Raw genomic sequence first — 20,043 nt, 5'->3', positions numbered from 1 at the left:
CCTTTGTGTTCCTTGCCAGGGATACTCTGTGGGAAGCCTGAACTGTGGGGGTTCTCTGTCAAAGTGGGCTGCCGCTCAGCTTTCTCTAGTCCTCATTTAGGATTTCACAGATCAGATCACTTCCATCACATCCGATTGCTTATTGATTTCCAGGGACTGTTCTCATACTCACTCACTCATATTCTTTCTCTGTCTCTCCCTCCCCTTCATTACTCGACTGGCTAGTGTGCTTTTAAGAGGGAAGCTTGACTCCATGAATCAGAAATCTGCATAGTAGATTTAATTCTCCCCTGCAGCCCCATATTTCAGATGGGGACATTGGTTCTCACAGAAGCTGACATGAGCTACTAGTAAAATGATATAACCAGATGGGTGCCTCACAACTGGGTTCTCTGCCTACCTCCCTCCCTGTGAAACCTGAAGCTAAAACTGCTTCTTCATTAATAGAATTTCACAGATGGTTGGCTAGGTGAGGGTCTGCCATGGTGTCTTGAAAGTTCTGTTTAGATTCCAAGAGTGTAATAGCATTGCCTTGCACCAATTGGAAACTGCTGGACTGAAGGGAGGTCTTCCAGAACTTCCTGCTAATTTACTTCTAGAACAGCTGCAAATGTCGTTTTCAGAGTGGGCTCCTTTGTTCTTCGAACTGGAGCAGAGAATATGCCCAGCAAAAGGATTCTCTTAACTGGGGCATTTCCATACAATAGTACAGGACTAAGGGAAGGCCCATTGTAGTCAAAATTACACTTTGTACACTGCTTCCTGCTAGAACATGGAGCTAATGTGTCTCCAAAGCCCACTTCCTGTTTGTTGAGTTCCAAGCCACATAATGTGACAAACAATTTTCTGTTAGGGGAGGAAATGACTCTATTCAAATACGGGACCCTATTGCCTTGGTGTAAATAAAGCCTGTGTTGAAACTTTAACCCACCATGTGGTGTTGGGAGGGAGCGCCTGATTTTTCATGGAAGGGTCATGTCACCTTTTCACCAAGCTATTCACAAGACACCTTCACCAGGTATTGGCTCCCCTTTGGATTCCCCAGCATCCAAAATAACTGAGGAGGACCTTGAGTTCCTGATCCCCCTGCCTCCACCTGGGGAGTGTACTACCACACCTAGATAGGTTTTCTTTATACAGACCAGCCTTGTATCCTGTTTTGGCAACACAAAATTGACTAACATTCTTATGCTAACACTTCCAGAAAGTCCTGAAATAAGTCTTCATTCCTGCCTAGATCTCAAACATATGTCCTTTAAGGTGACTTGTGTATCCATTCATGTTTTAGCCATATTTTATGTAAGATTTCTTTGGCATCACACATCTCACAACTTGCAAGTCAGAGAAACTAAATATCATTTCATTCTTTGTTGCACTGGGAGATGGGGTGGTAACATTATTCTTTTGAAGGCTTTGATTGACCATCTCTACTTTGAAATCTCTGCCCTCAGCTTCAGCAAAGACATGCTCTTTGCATCTTTCTAGCATCTCCAGACTTCAGATGTGGTCTCCTATAACTCAGGACTCATTTCAAATTCATCTTCACATGCCATCTGTTGTGGGTCTTGAATGCTTTAAATAAAATACTATTACTTAAGAGTCTCTATTTTCTTTCCTTATCTATCAGAAGGGCACATTACTGTTTATCTTGGAAAGCATATTTGCTGGAAAAATGAAATGGTAAAAAACTGGACCAAGTGACCACACAACTTGTGCATCTTGACTGTCTAAATAACTGCATTAGCTACAGTATCTTAGGATGGGAGTGTAAGACCCCTGAAAGCTCAGGCTTCCAGGATCTCAGCCCAGGACCTTGGCCACCCCAATCACCATGCGGAGGCGGAAACTTGATGCAAACTGCACGAGGCTTTATTATAGTTGTTTAACGAGCTAACCCCATGTTAGCTCGGATCTTTCATCCACCCACCATGGCGGATGGCTAGAAAGAAAGCTAGAACCGGCTGTATAGAGATCTTATAGGGCAGCGTAAGGGGAGTATCTAGGGGTACGCACAGGCTCAGGATTGGTGTGCCTCCAGGCTTGGAGGGCTTGCCCTGTATTGATTGGCCAACTGGTTGTTATGGCCCATAGGCCCTCCCAGGGTGGTTGCTATGCTCTGAGTGTCATTGCTGTGCGCTTGTCCGTAAAGTACACCCAGAGCCATAAAGCATACCACCACCAGCTAACTTCTGATTGGTTTCTTGCCACGAGGCAGGTACCTAACCTCTAGTGACCAAGGCAAGGTCAGACAAGCACGTGTTTGGCTGTTATGGCTACCGAAAGGGCAGGCATCTGACCTTAGTGACCAAGACAAGGTCAGGCAAGTGCGTGTTAGGCTGTTATGGCTGCCAAAATGGGGAGCTGGTCCCTTCAGGAGGAGCAATATCCTAGTAAATATGAAACTGGAAATTAAGGTCTCTGCAATAAGCCAGGCAGCCATGAACAGGTCCATCTCATGGGCTCAAGAGTTTATATGTCATTTCCAGAATCACTCTGATTCTGTGAAAGGCCTGGGGATGTGTTAGAATGATGGAAGAAAGCAGAAGAAAGGTACTCCTAACTCCAGAAACAGGGCCTTGAGGGTGGGAGGGGGTATCCTTCCTTGACATAAGCATCTCTGCACAGCTGGCTTTTGCTTTTGGTTCTGGCCCCCATCCATTCAATAGCCCCAAAACCACCATAGACTTGCAAGCAGAGTACACCTTTTTCTCTAGGCAAGCCACGAGCCTGAGCCTGCTCTGGGAATTGCTGTTCACAGTGGAGATGCTGCTTTCTGTGCCTTTTTCATCTCTGAATAATTCCTGTTTGCATGTTTCTTGGTCCCCTGTTGCCTGGGTTTGCATTTAGGTCAGGATTTGAGGTTGCCAAAGGCATCCATCCCTTTGGAGAACCTATAAAATAACCCTCAGGGTTCCCTTCATAATCTAACCCTGGACACCTGCCAGTCCCTGACATTGCAAACTAGTGATAGCCAAATTTATTATCTTTGTTTATTATGACAGGATTTGTTTTCCTTCCCAATGCCCCGTCCAAAACTTTGCCCACATCTCTATATTCTCTTCTCCTATAATTCATTTTTATCTGAGAAGACACTTGAACCTAAAGAAGAAAGGGAATTTGCAAGCCTCAGATTATATATAAAGTTGGTATAAATAATCACCTGATGAAAGGGGAGTCATTTGGGAGATTCCTCTAAATGGTTTTTTTTTTTATAATTTACACACTAAATTAGATATGTACATGCCCTTTGCAACTTTGTGTACAATTCTTAGCATTGAGCTTATCTATTTTCATGTAAGGCTTTTTCCCCCTCTAGAACCTCAAAGGAAAATAAAATTCTAAGGGGGAGCATATTATTTGATATAGTTCATACATTTTAAATTTATCCCTTGAATTTGGCAGGGGTCTTTAAATGTTCATGTGCACGAGTGTACATGTACATGCAGGCAGGCTTGCAGAGGCCAGAGGTTGACATTGGCTGTCTTCCTCAACAGACAGCCACCTTTATGTTTGTTTTAGGATTTTTTTAAAAAGATTTTATTTGTTTATTATGTATACAACATTCTGCTTCCATGTATATCTGCACACCAGAAGAGGGCACCAGATCTCATTACAGATGGTTGTGAGCCACCATGTGGTTGCTGGGAATTGAACTCAGGACCTCTGGAAGAGCAGTCGGCGCTCTTAACCTCTGAGCCATCTCTCCAGCCCTTGTTTTAGGATTTATTTTTTATTTATTTTTATTTACCTGTTTGCTGAGTAGTTTCTTAAACCCATTCAACTTATTTTTTGAGATACCATCTCTCAAAAATCTCCAGAGACCCGTCTCTCTCTCTGCACACCCCCACCCTCCGCCTCTTTCTAGGCCCTCTCACCCTTTGGCACTGGAGTTAGGCTCAGGCCACCACTCTCTGCTCTTTCCATGGGCTCTGAGGATCCAAACTCAAGTCCTTAAAAGGTGAATGTAAAACGCTGTACCCTGCACTGGTCTCTTGACTACCCAAAGCACCCCATCCCCACCCCTATCGATTGGCTTAGATCATCTAGGTCTCACTCTGTACTCTTCAATATTTCCATAATGGCAAGATTGCCTTAAACCACATTTCCAGAACATAACCCTGACTGTCTCTGACACAAATCAAAATTTTAGAGACAGGTTTGGATTTCTGGTTTAATGTTTAACAGTGAGAACTGTATCCTACAAGAAGCTCTGAGTGTTAAGCCAGGAGACCTGGACTCTCAATCTAGCCTTGCCTCTGGCTACCCTGAGGTGACCTTGACCAGGTTCTTCCCAGGTAAAATGGAATGGAAACAGCCCTAGATTTCCAGCCTGAAATCCTCCTGGTATCTCTGAGGGGGCACTTGCCTTTCTTGTGGCACACTGGTTATCTGAAGGGTGGGGCCTTCATCCTGTTAGCCATTCCTCTCACATGACATCTGTATGGCTGCTTCTCCAGCCTGACTGAGATAACTCCTTGGAGGCCCAGCCTCTCCCATCAGCTCTATGCTCTACCTTCTAGATGCCAGAGTCAGAAGAATCCCATGATGTAGGCAGCTCTGAGGAGTCCAAGGGGAGCTTGGAAAGTCCCAAACAAGGCAACAGTAAAATGAAGCTCAAGAGCCGTCTCTCAGGTAAGTGGCAGCCCTGCCTGTGGAGAGTGAGAGAAGCTTGCAGTCTCGGGAATGGGGAAACCACCCCATTAACAGGATGGACACTTTGGGGAGACAGTGGTATGCAGATCAGGCTGGCCTTCAGCTTGTCAACTGTCCCAGACTGGCCGGAACTCGTCATCCTCCTGCCTCATCCTCCGAGGTGGAGAGTTAACAGGCTTGCACCTAGGGAGAGAAGCCCTTTATCACCTTAAAATCTCAGACTGGTTTTCCTCCTGTGAGGTGGGCCCCAGCAGAGCAGCTATATTAAGCCTTAGCTGCCCACGTGACTACTTCTTTTGAGCCATTACAAAGTGTGTGTCAGCATGGGTGTGTGTTGAAACTTCAATTTCCTGAATGTTTAGCTCATTTATCTTAATGAGGTTCCAGATGACCCTTTCAGTGTCAGCTCGGGTGGCCCTATTCTCAGCATGCACATGTCCCCAAAAAGCCTTCAGCCAACTAGAACAAGCGGCAAAAGGATTTCATCTCACATCACATTTGAATCTCAGCTAAGCAGGAGAAATGGCAGAAGAGGTTGCAACTTTCAGAACTGATAGATTCCATATTCTACGTGTCCTGGGCACGTCCCTAGATGGCCTGGCCTGTGCCCTGGGGGAGACAGCAGAAGATACACATGACTTTCCTTGGCACTTGGCCTTGTTGGATACTTTTTCTATCAAAAATTAAATTTCATGACTGTGTTCATATGCAGATACACAATGGGAACTAGAGAGATGGCTCAGTGGGTCACATACTTGCTAACCAAGCCGGGAGACCCGAGTTCAGATCCTCAGTTACCCACACAAAAGCCAGGTTTGGCACCCTTCTGTAATCCCAGCACTGGGACAAGGGTGTGGCTCACTGGCTGAAACAGCAAGCTTCCGGTTTATCAGGAGACCCTAGCTCTAAACACAAAAGCGAATAGCGAAAAGGAAGACACCGGACGTCAATCTCTGGCCTTCACAAGCATATGCAGATGAAAGTGCAGCTGCATACACACACACAAAATAAATTTGTAGACAGCAGGCACTGGCTGGTTCCAGATGCACATGCATATACTGCATTTGTGTGCACATCTGCCACACACAGTAAATTAAATAAGTAAATGGTGCACAATAACAGAGGAAGATGCATATTGTCAACCTCTGGCCTCTACACGCACTGTATGGACTTGCATCCTCCCACACACGTGCACACACACACACATGACACACACTAACATACAAGATATATGCTGAATTCATTACTTCTACTCATTACTATCATGCTCAACTTTTCCTGCATTTAAAAATGCATTAAAGCTCTTTTATGGTCTCCAAATGTAGCATGGGTTCCTGGCACAGTGCCTGCTGGCCTAGCAGGTAACTTGGCTGCAGCTACCACTCACAGGCATTGGAAAAGGGAGGCAAAACTTAGCTTTTCAGCCCTTAGCAGTTGGTAACGTTGCATCTTTAGGCTGTTTTTAAACCTCCTGCCACTTCCATTCTAACAGCTGCCCCCAAAAATTGATATCCTGACTTTGAAACATTAGGTGATGTGTGTGTGTGTGTGTGTGTGTGTGTGTGTGTGTGTGTGTGTGTGTGTGATACATAAGCGGTAAGTAGACTTGTGCATGCCATGGCACAAGTGTGGAGGCCAAAGGACAATTTGGAGTTGCCCCCCCCTTCTTCTTAGAATTGAACTCAGGTCATCAGGATTGTGCAGGGAGTGCTTTTACCATAGGGCCATCTTGCTGCCCCCAAGTCTTATTTTTAACTCTCAGAAAATCACCCAACACAATGCATAGTGGGTTAACATCCCCTATCCCATCATTCTCTTCTGTACCCAGATCCCAAGGCAAGGAAAGGAACAGTGCTGCCGGTGTAGAGGCCCACCCCACCCCCATCATCTGGCCCCCTGCTGCGTTTATTCTTAGAGAAGATAAATAGCATGGGACCATAAAGTACATCTCTGCTAAAGCTCTATTTACAAAAATGAGTTATTTTTGTTGATAATTAGGAATAATTAGGCAGCATCGTGTTAGGTTGATTTTTTTTTCTTTTTCTTTTTTTTTTTTTTTGCAGAAAGGGGGCATTGGGTAGAGGCTAGCAGGCTCCATGGCTTCAGGTAGAATGCTCTCACCTGGAGGCAATGAGCAGCTTCCCACCAGTTGAGAGAGACCCCTTTAAATCCTGTGTGTATACAAGCGCAGACAGGAGGCAGTGCTCAGCTTGGCACAGTTTATCAACACTGTGATCAGCCCCCCGGGAGGCTCTCTGAGTTCTCAGGAGACACAAGGATCTTTGAAACCAACTGTAGTTACATTCCTTATTTTATAGATGAGATCAGAGCAGCTAAGGAAGTCCCAAAGGTCACTGGGTTGGAGCCAGGAAAGGGGCCTATGTTCCAGACAGTTCTTTCTACCACTGGCTTCCTGGGGACAGTGAAAGGAATCTGTCCCCTACAGGGAGTGTGGAAGGCTTTCTAGATTCGGGTGGGGGTGGGGGAGTTAGCTCAGAGACCTTCCAGACATCTGATTTTTTTTTTTTTACCATACTGTCAATTTGGAACCAGCCACACCTTTTAGCTGATAACCAGCCCAGGGCTGGCCACTCTTTGCCACAGGGGGATATCCCCTTGTTCTCCAGCCACCCAAACCTGTGATAGGGAAGTGTGGAGCTGGGGAGGAAGCAAACACAGGCATTCAGTTTCCAGCCCTGTCGCTGAGACAAGCGACCTGGGACCAGTGACTTCTTTATCTGTGAAAGGAGGATTGCACTATGCATTTATTCTCTCCATAGATAGGAGAGCCTTCCATGTGGTCCAGACTTTTGGAAGACTGATGAGAGAATATGGTTGGCACTGCCACTCCAGAGCACGACAGTAGTGGACCCTTCCCTCAGAAACACTCATTCACTGTTTTTATTGTTGAAGTCATTAGTACTATGGTCGTTTTCATTTTCATTCTTATTGTTCTTGCCTCTTTCCCACTCGAGAGGGGGAAACAAAAGTTTGAATGACCTCAGATAGGAAGGCCTTCATGAGAACCTTTAGTCACCAGGGAAGGCAACCCACACACACACTGGATAATGGTACATACAAGCGGCAGAGTGGCTGGGAGTCTCTCTGGATTGTGGCTCTTGTGGAAGCATTCAGTACCAGCAGGATCAAGGGGGGGAATGAGACACGGGTAGAACGCTGGAGGCCAGGAGGAGGAGGATGGGAGATTATCTAGGCAATGGGGGCTGTGGGATGGGGGAGGGGGGGTGAAAATTTTGGGGCAGCTTTTTAATCCTCTCTCTCTTTGAAAGGCCTAATATAATCTGATGGCAATAATGATTCAGTCCAATAAAGCTTGGCAAGAGTGCATTGGGGAAAAACTGCAGGCTGCTGAGGTGGGAGGTGACGGTGTACACAAAGCTGGGTGAACTCACATACTTATATCCCAGCTCTGGAAATGAGTAGAGAGAGGAACACATGAGGATAGAGCAGATTCGCAGGGGAGGGTGGGAAGTGATAAGACTGGCAGCTTCATGTGGAGACACACTAAAGAAGCTTGGAGCTTTGACAGCACTGTGGACCGCTTCACTAAAGACATTTGCATGTAGGAGTTTATTTCTAATGGCAATGTATGTGTCTGTCTGTGCCTGAGGAGCAAGCTGGAGTTCCAGGCACCTGTGAGCTGCCTGATGTGGGTGCTGGGAATCCAGCTGTGGTCCTCTTCAAGGACAATATGTGCTCTAACTGCTGAGCCATTTCTCCAGCCCCACACGGAAGGTTTTAATGCCATGGAATCTGCACTTGTCTGTCTTCCAGATCTGGGTGTTTGTTTCATGTTCCTGAATGAGTCACTGTGGTATTCACATATCAGGGTATTATCAATGGATGCTACCGTGTGTGGTTTCTCTCCTGTTGATGACAAGCGCCTCCCTGTCGACCCCAAAGGAATTTTCTTCTAATAAATCTTTTTCAGATGAGTAAGCATGCCAAGAAAGATTAATCTGACCCATGAATTACTAAGTTATGAATTATTTAAATGTGTGTATGCGGTTCCAGCCATTTCCACGAGGGCTTTGCCTAGTCTGGCTCCAAAATGACTAAAGCAACATCATTTGTCATTTCATAGAACATTTTTCTAATATTCTAGCCCAAGTTTTCCTTCCTGCCTACCTCTTTTCTTGCCAGCAGGGATCGCCTTTAATTTCAGTACTTTTGATTTATCCATGTTAACCTCTTAAGTTTGTGATCTTTTTAAATGCAAAATTTTCCTTGGTTGCAAAGGGATTTCAGATGTTTGAAAATCTACTTCACAAAGTTAATATGTAACTTTTGAAAAGTGAAGCCTTAAGTGACATCCACTAGCTGTATCAGCACCATATCATTATTAAAAACTCAGCAACATGGGACTTTTAAAAGTCTACCATTATCTCATCTTATTCCATAAGAAACTTAGAGAAACTTAGAGATGGACATTGGACCCCATCAGATGAGTCAATTCACCATCCAGGAGCAATCAGTTTGCTGAAGATTCAGTGTATGGAGCTGGAGAGATGGCTCTGAGGGTCAGATTACATACCGCTCTTACCTCTGTTCAGTTCCCAGCACTCACATAAAGTGACTGACAACAGCCCATAACTCCAGCTCCAAGGGATTCAACAGCTCTGTCTCTACAGGCACACCTTGTGTGCATATAGCTACACACAGACATACCCAAGTACATATAATTAAAATTAAATCTTAAAGATAATCTGTAAATGGAAGGCTTTTCTCTATCTAGCCGGGTCCCTTTCTACCAGTTTCTCTCCACTCACTGGATCTGCAAAGCTGCTTATAAGATAACCACTCAGAGCCTTAATATATATTTATAGTTGTTTGGCCAACCATGAGCTAACACAGACCTTTTCCCTCTAAGTTGTCAGGGTATTTTATGAAAGCAAGTAAATTTAGACTATCTAATATCTAAAATGACAGAAAAAGAAACTATGACACTATCTTATTTTCTATAAACATACTCCACACTCCTAAAAACACCCTGCCATTAATCCATGTGACTACATCATACTGTTAAAATTATGAATTTTTATTTGCCAGAAGATACCATTAAGACAACATGAGGCATAGATGTGGAGAAAATATTTATAATTCATAGATCCCACAGAAGATTCATAATCTCACAGATTAAAATTAAGAAACGTACTAAAAGTCAGTAAGAGAATCTAATAAAAGAATGGACTGAAAATTTAAGCAGACACTTTACAGAGGGGGTCGGCCCATGCCTATATATGCAGACGTGTGAGCTCTTCAGTCGTCAGTGGAATGAAAATTGAAAACCACAGTAAGATCCTATTGTGCACCCAGGAGAATGACTGACATTAAAGACTGATGGAGTGATGGAGAGCTGGATGACATGGGGAAGATGGAGTTCATCCTGCAGATAAAAGTGCTGCAGAAAGAAACATGCCAGGAGCCAGCACCGGCACATCAGCATAGCATTGGGAAGACCTTACACTCCCACGGGGCATGCATGAGAACACAGTAACTGGAGACTTGATCCGGAGTCAGCAAACTATAGCCCACAGATGCATTTGGGGCCCAAAATGCTTTCTACATTTCTAGTGGGTTGCTTTAAAAAAGTAACATGTGGACAAAAATGTACTATGTGTTGCAACACATACACATATTACTACTGTTTTACATCTAAAGCTGGAAATGAGCCAGTGTCCTTTAACATAGAATGCATGAAGTATAATGTGTGCTTATACATTGAAATGTTATGCAGAATGGAAATGAATAAACAGGTGACCACAAACAGCATGGCTGCATCTCACAAATGAAGTATGTGAAGGAAAGGCAAGATGGCTCGTGAGAAAAGGTTCCTATCCATAGTGCTAGTGACCTGAGTTCCATTCACAGGACCCACATAGTGTGAGGAGAGAACCAACTCCTGCCAGCTGTCCTCTGAACTCTACATCACACACCATGACACATGTGCCCACACATGCATACATACACAAAATGAAAACATAGTAAGTGTTAAGAACAAGGAGCACTATACACAGAAAGGACCTATTCATTCATGTAGAGTTCAAAAATAGGCAGAGGTGACCAGTGATGTTTACATCTTACCATTGGGTGAGGAGCAACCAGTAAACCAAGGGGGCTTTAGAGATTCTGGTTAATGCCGCTTGATCAGTGTGTTAGAGACCATGTAAAATTTCATTCATGTGCTTTTGTGCACATTTAAGTTATACTTAATAAACATTAATTTTAAAATGATTTTTAAAAAGTCTCTACTAAGCCAGGCACAGTTGTACATACCAGTTATTTTAGCACTCAGGGGTTGGAAGTCACAAAACACAAGAGGATTCTGAATTCCAGGCCAGCTCATCTGCAGAGCAAGACCTGTATGAACTGTACATCTCAGAAAAAAAAAAAAAGTCAGTATTGTATATGGAGAAGGCATCCACCCAGCAGTGAGACCATGCAACCATAGAGTGATGCTCCACCATCTCTAAAAGACCACCTGCCTATGCCCCCTTACTAGTTTATGCTGCTTCCACACCCCTGCATTGGACTCAACACACACGTTGCTCCTTCCTTAGGCAGTCTTGTCACTTCAGAAACTCCTAGTTTCTCTGTAGCTCAGCATCAGTTTCTTTGAGCACAACAGGCTTAGCAGAACCTGGTGCTAGGCGTGGGCAAACTTGGTCCTTTGTGCATCTTCAGCTCTAGACCTTCTAAAACCACATAATGATTGTCAATGTGATGGTTAGGCCTTTTGGTTCTGTTAATACTCTGTTTGGTTCTCAGGCCTTATCAAGTCCTGCCTCCACCATTTTTTTGTTGCAGGAGGTGTCCACCGCCTAGAGTCTGTTGAGGAATATAATGAACTGATGGTACGAAATGGAGACCCTAGGATCAGGATGCTGGAGGTCTCCAGAGATGGCCGGAAGCACTCTCTTCCCCAGCTCCTGGATTCTACTGGGACATCACAGGTTAATCCCGGGTTGTGGGGCCTTTGGTTCACTCATGGTCACCATTACTTGGTTAGAGACACCATTACTTGGTTAAATCTGTGTTTGCAAAGCACAGATTTGCAAACCCTGTCTCCAAGATTGTTTGTGTGTGTGTGAGTACATTTCATTTCTTTCCAAAGACCTCTGTGGACCCCTGGTCAGAAGAGCTTCCCACTGATAAGGGTCATGAATATTTGGGCCTAGAGAGAGCACTAGAGCCATGGAGAGAATGTGGGGTCTAACCAGGAAGATTAGAAGGAAGCCAGCTACAGGGTTGAAGAAAGTGGGGAAATATCTCTTAATCAATCTCAGCATCTTGGTTCTCTTCATGCTGTGTGTTTTGGAACTAAGAATTGCTCTCAACTGCCAGGAGACAATGGCGTCTCAAAGTCTGTGGCAAACCACTATTGCTTATTTAATAGGAGCATCGTGTGTCAGACTAACAACTGTGTGGGTGAGTACAATCATGTGTGCCTATACTATGCCTGGGGTCTTACCTGCTATCTGGTGATGACTCCAACAGTCAGGATCAGGTTCACTGTAGAGGACCAAAGTAGGTGGTTAGCATTAAAGAGCCTGTTCCTGTCAAGAACTCTGTCTCTACAACCCTGAATAGGTGTTGGTTGCCTCCGCTGTTATCTTGTCCCTGGCTCGCTGGAAACTAGGTGACAGGTTCACAACCAACTTGGAAGTAGGCTCAGTCTCCAGGGAACTTAGGGGTTCTTTAAGTCCTGGTACCATGAGGCAAACAAGAAATCACTAGTGCCCCCCACCTCACCCCCAGACCTATTGGGAAAACAGGGCTAGAAGATGAGGTTCCAGCAGCAGTGCTGTCCCTAATATCACATTTGGGGACTCATAGGAGTCTAAGGGTCTTGGACCCTTACTTTTAGTGTGTTATGACTGCTCTGCCGGTAGAACAACTGAAGCTCAAAAATGGCTAAATATTTTACTCAAGGTTATGTGCCAGAATGTCTGAAGAAAGATTATAGTCAATTATGGTGTCAAGATCAAGTATTTATGGCTTTTGTTTTTTCTGTTGCCCTTTACCTGATGGGGTGGAATGGGCAAGGCCATGTGTCAAAGTGGGTGCTGATTGGCTTTTATGTTGAATTCACTGCAAGGCAGATTGAGATGGGGGAAGTGCTGAGAGAACAAGGGATAAAGAATTGAATAGGATCTGTTCAATCTCATCTAGACCAACAACAGGAAAGAGTCAGGTCTGTGGCCTCCTCTGAATGACCCATGGAACCCATGAGAGCAGAGGAAGACCAGGAAGTGGTTGTAGAACCTCACTGTTGGGCTGCTGGAGGGTGAGAGAGAAGCCAGGGTTTACTTCCATCATGACTGAGCCCTCACACTCATGTCCATGTTTTATAGCCCAGAAACACCCATCTAGCCAGGCCCCCCAGAGTCAGGAAGCTTGTGCTGGGGTAGAAAGTCTTACCAAAGAGTTTTCCCTTCTTTAGTTTGTCCTTTCTCTTACCTTCAGCCCTTCTCTTTTTCTCCCAGGTTACATGCATACATACACACACACACACACACACACACACACACACACACACACACACCCTTTTTTCTTCCACTCAAAAGTGCTGCCCAGTGTAGAGTTACCCAGTAAAACTTTGGGCATAGGTGTAAGTGGTTTGTGCCTGTAGCATCCAAGATGGCAGCCACATGTGTCTTAGCTGGAGCATGCACTGGTGGAGTTGAGGAGTTGAGTGCATTTTAATTGTGGTGAGCCTTAATCCAGAGCCACTGGAGGCCAGTGGGTAGTGCATTGTTAGATAGCACAGGTCTACACAATGCAGAGTGACCCCTTAAAAAGCCACACAGAGCACACAGGCCTTTGGTTTCGGCTTGTTTCCAAGAGAGGTGGCATGAAGCACGGCTGAAGACTGGTGACCAGAGAAAGGAGTCCCCAAAGGGTATCATACATGAACCTCTGTGTTTGAGGGTTGGCAAACCACAGGCTGAGTCTGGCGCGATCTGCGGTGGTTTCAGTAAATGGGTGGTAACACTTGCCAAGCCCACATCATTTATTTAATGAGACCAAGTCTGGGCAGCGCATGTTACTGGCAGATAATCTGTCAAAACGCAAGTACAATTCTTCTAAGCCGACAGGAGATGGATGCAAAATAGCCCTGGCCAGAAGGAACATCTCATTCCTACATATGAATGAAGTAGACACAAATCAGGGAAAAAAACTATCTTTGTGATGGCTCTTTTCTCCTATTAAACATGAAATGCTATTTTCCCCTTGCACTATGATATCTGTACCACATAAGACATTTATTATTCTAAGAGGGAGTCAGAGAACTAAAGACTCCCTTTAGCAGTAGTCACTTAATCTCTTGATTATGTTATCAGTATGCATTCTGCTGACACACAAGAATATCATGGGTGAGGGCATGAAAGGGAGATTGAGGTTGGAGCTGCTGGCCAGAAGGGGAAAGTGTGGCTTATGGGAAAGTATTTGATTTTTCCAAATACGAAGGATTAGAGCTGAAACGGCTGCCGTTTCTCAGCAGGGTATCTTATGTAGAAAAACAGTTGCTGGGTTTGTGGTTTGCAGGTTATAAGAAACATGGGCTTGCTGAGTTTTTTGAATGAGTAAATTAAGCTTAAAATGGTGAGATACATTTTAAACATGATTTTGAACTAAAGGTGGGGGTGGGAGAGATTTCCAAGAGCCCAACCCTACGGTGGTCATCTTTGTTCTCCTGACTCCATTCCAGAAGGATCTGTGACATATGGTTGAGGACAGAGTGACACAGGTGCTTGGGGTCACTTAGCATCCCTCTGTGATGGGGCAGGTATGGCAAGACACAGCAGCGGGAGGCTCTGCTCCAGTAGCATTTAGAATAAACTTTCTTTAAGCCAGAAGACCACAGATGGACCAGTGGGGAATTGCTAACACAAAAGCCAGCTGAAATTTTCAAAGTCTCTCTTTGTATGCCCGTGCCCACAGCAGGGTAAGTGAAAATATCTGGTCTTGCCTTGTGCTGGCTTTCAGGAATACCACATTGTGAAGAAGTCTACCCGCTCTCTGAGCACCACCCACGTGGAATCTCCGTGGCGGCTCATTCGGCCATCCGTTATTTCCATCATCGGGCTGTACAAAGAGAAAGGCAAGGTGAGTTAGTTTCTGCAGACTCTTTTGCCTTCCAGGTGAGTGATAGTGTGTTCCTTAGGTAGTTCATTTTTATTTTGGTTTTGTTTTTACATTAAAAAATAACAACTATCAAGAGGGATAATATAACTTCCCTGGCATTCCTTCTTTGTGACCCTCACAGTGAGAGGCTGGCACACCCTTCTTGATACAGGGAGTTGCCAGCCTCTCCATAGATACTAGGGTGGAAGGCAAGGATGGAAAGAATGATCTTCCAATGTTTTTGGTTCGGTTTCCAAATCTTTTTCCCTATGGGAAGAAATATACCACCAGCACCCTCTATCATTTTGAGTGACATTCATGGCTTTGCCATTACATAAATATACAAATAACTTGATGTTATATCAATATTAAAATACCCACTTTGGCATCATACAAAATGGAAAAGCTGAAACAAATATGGCAACCGAAAGGTGTGAAAGGCTTGAAGAGCCCTTTTGCTCATCAGTGGGAAACTGATTCTTGGAGTCAAAGACTGTCAAAAATTAGAAATTTCAGATGTTCAACCTAAATCCCTCCTTTAATTTGGCACAGGCCTAGTGCACTACATCTAAGGTGGGAAATGGGGAAGGAAAACTTGAATTTGAAGCTAATTGCCTAACTAAACTCCAAGCCTGAGAAGAAAAGTTACCTCAGTCAAATACTACAGTGGGAAAGGTTTTTGCAGTTACATTCTGTAGTGTCAACCTGGACTCTTGTCCACTGTCTACTTTGAACACAGGGCCTTGGCTTTAGCATTGCTGGAGGCCGAGACTGCATTCGAGGCCAGATGGGCATTTTTGTCAAGACCATTTTTCCAAATGGATCAGCCGCAGAGGACGGCAGACTCAAAGAAGGTAGGCGAAAGTCTCTTGGTGATGTGTAATGACAGCCCAAGTCCTTGAGAGTGTGGCCCCTTGCAAGGTGTGCCTGGATGACATGGCAGCTGAGGTCGTGATCTTGAGAGTGTGGCAGACCTGGCTGAATCCAGCACCCCCTCATCAGGATCTTGGGAAGACCACATAACCCAAGCTTCACTCTCCTGGGCTACTTGGAACGAACTTGGAATGTTAATACCTACCTTGAAGTGTTTTTTTTGTGGGGATGAAAAGAGATTGTATATGGGAAGTGGCTTGATGTTTCTGTTGCAGACTGTTACATATTAACTGTGGCTACATGGTTAAATACTGGTCCTTGCTCAGATTCTCTGCCTTAAATATTCCTGAGAATTTGACAGTCCAGTCTTGTCTTAGCACTGATGGGAAAACAGAGCACTTTAAAAGCTATTTAATGTTTTGCTGTTGGAATCAATATTATGTAGCTGGATCCTAACTGAATGCCTTTCCATTCTCCATAGTGTCTACCACATAAATATAACTGTCAAGTGATTTTGGGTGTAGATTAAACCGAGGTTTAATTTACACCTTTCAAATAAAATTTTCAAACGTTTAACTACACCTTCTATTTTTGGTCCTTTAAATGTTTACAAAGCATATCTATGTATTTAAGTAGTTCATTAACTGTATTACAAACCCATAGAGTAGATTTTTTTTTTTTTTTGGAGTAAAAAAAAAAAAAAAACCGGCACTCAGAAATGTTCAGTAACTAGAAACCTGTTCCCCCTGCTGTGTAACCCTGGCTGGCTGGAACTCACTATGTAGACCATGCTTCTAACTTGCAAAGATCTGCCAGCCTCTGCCTTGTGCATGCTAGAATTAAATGCATGCATCACCATGCCCATTCATAGCAGTTTCTTATAATACAGATATTCTTCTCATTGTATGTGTTTGCATAGCTTACAAAATATTTATCTGGATTAAGACTGTTTACTTTCGTGAAGCAAAATTGCCAGTAAGTTGTGAACATAAATTTGCAGAGCCTTTTTACCCATCTCCCTTTTAATACAAATTTTTTCATCTATAAGTTACATTTATGTATTTTGGTGTATATATGTGTGTGTGCAGTTGGGTCACAGTGCATATGTCAGAGGACAAACTAGAAGAGTTAGCTCTCCATTCCCACAACGTGTGTCCCAGGACTCAAACTCATATCATTAAGTTTGGCTGCAAGCTCCCTTCCCCATGGAGCCATCTCACTGGCCCAGTATCTGTCTTTCCTGAGGTGATTATGTCAGGATGTTTCTATTTACCTTTAGAAATGATATAACTGTCCAATTCTGGTGATTTAAAGTATAGTGGCCACTGTGTTTTACAGGTTTACTTAAAAAAAAAAAAAAAACTGTAAAGGGAATCAGAGTGTCCTGGTTTTAGGCAGACTTTGTAGAAGCCTTCCTGCAATGGTATGATTTGACCAGGCATACTACTTTTTGGGCAAAATATTTCTCTCTCTCCCCCTCTCTGAGGAACAGTTACCCTCCAGGTGCTATTGGTATCTGGTTTCAGAGCAGTGTAAAAATCTAGTGGAGCAGTCTTAGGATGGAGGTGATGCCATGTGTTCACGTGATTGAAATTCATTCTGTGAGGTTGGTAGAATGAAAAATAGAGGGAGAGAATCAATCATTATGAAAGGTTAGTAGTGGACGAGTCTCCTAAATACTATGTTTTCATTTCTGAGAAAAGCAAGTCCCCAGGCTGGATTTCCAGCCTGTTGAGTGATGCGCTTAAAAGTTCTCCTATAAATTACAAGTGTGTGAGCAATCATTTCAGAGTTTCTGCCCTGTGCCCATGTAGATACACCCTCTGGTCACAATTGAGTAGTTGGTGATGGCAGGTGATTTTAAAGGGAGATCATTTCACTTCAGGGCTTGTGCAGTTGCATTAAAGAGAATGCATGGGTTATTGCTACATTTCTATACCTCATCTAGAGGGTTCCAGACTGCACGGCATGCTCTGAGATTGGCTGTCTGGGGTGAACGTGTGTGGCTTTCTGCCGCTTGAACTGTCGTGTTGTGCACAGTCTCTCTCCCCTCCTGCACTGCCAGGCAGAGTCTGTGTGCTTTTTCTGGGACATCTTTTAGTGTTTGATGAGCTGTTATTCCAAAACACAGTCCATGTCATAAGAGTGCAAATGAGAAACAAGTTCTCAGAAGCTACTAGGACAACCACATCCACTGGCATTCCTAGAAGGCACTATGAGCAGCATGGGAAATGATCTGACTATAGATTTGCACCGTTATTTGAGTTAGGGAGAAGCCAGTGGAGAAGCCACACACACACACTCCTCACAATTTAGCATGCCCCTGCAGTCAGTTGGCATCAACCTTCAGTGATTTCTCAGGCAGAAGCTTATAATATTGTTAGCCTAAAGAAGTAGCCCCTGGGACCTGCCCCAATAAGACCAGACATCCAGACTATTGCTCAAAGTGGGGCTATCAATTCTCAGTCATAGCAAGGTTTTCTCTTTACTGTTGATTAAAAACCTTTTCCATGTCTAGTTGAGTCTCTGGACTTGGTAGCTTGTCTTGCTAGAGATAGGGAAATGACTTCCCAAGCGTGCCTATGTTCACGCTTCCTTGCCAATAGGTTTATGTTTTTAAACAAGACTATTTAAAACCTGAAACTGCAGTTCAGACTCTGAGCATAAGATATTTCTTGTCAAAGGTGTACCAATAGTTAATAATCAGGTCTTCAAGTTTTCCATGGTTGGTTTTGGCTTCTGGTGGTGTTTATGGTTGGTTAGTTTGTTGCCTGATTGATATTTTATAATAGTTTTGTGTTTATGTGAGTTGTTTTTGTTGATCGATTGGTTAGCTTGGTTTGGGATTTTTGTTTTCTTTTGGTTTTGGTGATTGTAGTGGGTTTTGCTTGGTTGGTTGGTTGGCTGCAGTTGGTTTTGGTTGTGTTTTTAGTTCAGGCAGTATTATTTGGTAGCCCAGGCTGGCTTTAACTATTACCCCAGAGAGCCTTGGTCCTCCTTCCTCAGCCTATCCAAAGCTGAGATCCCAGGTATACCCTACCAAATACAGCCCCACAGTTAATTATAGATTATAGAATTATTGCTGAATAACACAAGGGGTTTGTGTGTGTGTGTGTGTGTGTGTGTGTGTGTGTGTGTGTGTGTGTGTGTATTTATTATCCCATCTAGGGGACAGTCCTAGGAGCTAAGTTAGTTATAAGAGTTAAGTTTGTAGGGTATGCCACTGTAGTTCAAGCCAAGCAGAGTCCAGTAAATTAAAGCTTAATGTACTTTCTTGTTTGGTCACCAGGAGATGAAATCCTAGATGTAAATGGCATACCAATAAAGGGCTTGACATTTCAAGAGGCCATTCACACCTTCAAGGTAACAGTGTCCCCTTGGATCTCCTTTGACCTCATCCTTTTCTCCCCTTCTGGGTTTTGCCTATTTGCTGCAATAGCAATCTGACCGTTTCCACCCACTACTTGTCTGGCAGCAAATCCGAAGTGGGTTGTTTGTCCTCACTGTGCGCACGAAGTTACTCAGCCCCAGCCTCACACCGTGCTCCACTCCCACGCACATGAGCAGATCGAGCTCCCCAAGCTTCAATACCAGTGGGGGACCCCCAACAGGAGGAGGCCCTGATGAAGGTGGTTCTGCATCTCTTGGGCGGAAGGCTCCTGGGCCCAAAGACAGGATTGTCATGGAAGTCACACTCAACAAAGGTACCCTTAACGGCTCCTCACTCCACTCCCTACATTCTCCTGAACAGCAGTCCAGGGTCTGTTCTTACTGTTCATTCTTTAAATCAGTCCTTTGAAACCACCTGCTGTCAGCAGCAAATGCAGCTCTAAGCGGCAGGGGTAGTCAAATGTTGTGTACTCAGTTTACAAAAGGGGGAGGGATGGAAAGTCGCCAGTCTTCAAAGTTCTCCCCATGTGTCAGGGACTTGTGTTAAAATGAGCAGTTTAAGTCCAGCCTTCTAAAATTGTAAATACTGGTCAACACTGGTAACTACAAATCACAGGTTCTCAGTAAATCCTACTGCTTTTCCTCATTTCTCCCTTCCCCCACTAGAACTCACTGCAGAAAGATAATCAACAATTGTAAATAACCAAGAAATTAGTTGAAGGCCAGCAAAGTCTAAAAGGTTTTATATTCCAGATATTAGTCATTCTCCAAGCTATTTCCAGAGTCGGATTTGAGGAAGTTCTTTAGACTAAGCAGAGAGTAGAGCATGAGATAACGTGAAAAGCAGGGTTTACATTCTCCGTCTGAACCACACTAAAGGCTTATTGGTCTGTATAGCTATTAACACAGTGCAAATTGCTTGCACATTTTCTGGTTAGCGTGTAATGTTTGCTCCTGTTGTCTTTGTGTCATGCCTCT

At 44.0% G+C, this 20,043-nt stretch overlaps 1 protein-coding gene and 1 long non-coding RNA gene across 7 annotated transcripts in view; one reads left to right on the top strand and one right to left on the bottom strand.

Annotated features, from left to right (window-relative positions):
- Positions 1-12,188, bottom strand: part of LOC118238397 — a 33,945-nt gene extending 21,757 nt beyond the window's left edge. The window contains exon 1 of the long non-coding RNA XR_004768575.1: positions 12,146-12,188. This is a non-coding gene — a long non-coding RNA (uncharacterized LOC118238397). The remainder of the gene's footprint in view (positions 1-12,145) is intronic.
- The window catches only part of Pdzd2 (PDZ domain containing 2), a 181,648-nt gene that overhangs the window by 123,304 nt on the left and 38,301 nt on the right, over positions 1-20,043 (top strand). For all 6 annotated transcript variants that reach the window (XM_035440616.1, XM_035440615.1, XM_035440614.1 and 3 more), the window contains 6 exons: positions 4,521-4,632; positions 11,482-11,627; positions 14,665-14,784; positions 15,542-15,656; positions 18,965-19,038; positions 19,151-19,379. In XM_035440616.1, coding sequence (XP_035296507.1) covers positions 4,521-4,632; positions 11,482-11,627; positions 14,665-14,784; positions 15,542-15,656; positions 18,965-19,038; positions 19,151-19,379 — 796 coding nt within the window. The remainder of the gene's footprint in view (positions 1-4,520; positions 4,633-11,481; positions 11,628-14,664; positions 14,785-15,541; positions 15,657-18,964; positions 19,039-19,150; positions 19,380-20,043) is intronic.

The sequence above is a fragment of the Cricetulus griseus genome, chromosome 2 (assembly GCF_003668045.3).
Source record: "Cricetulus griseus strain 17A/GY chromosome 2, alternate assembly CriGri-PICRH-1.0, whole genome shotgun sequence".
In the NCBI taxonomy this organism is placed as follows: Eukaryota; Metazoa; Chordata; class Mammalia; order Rodentia; family Cricetidae; genus Cricetulus; species Cricetulus griseus.
This window is presented reverse-complemented; position numbering and strand designations above follow the sequence as displayed.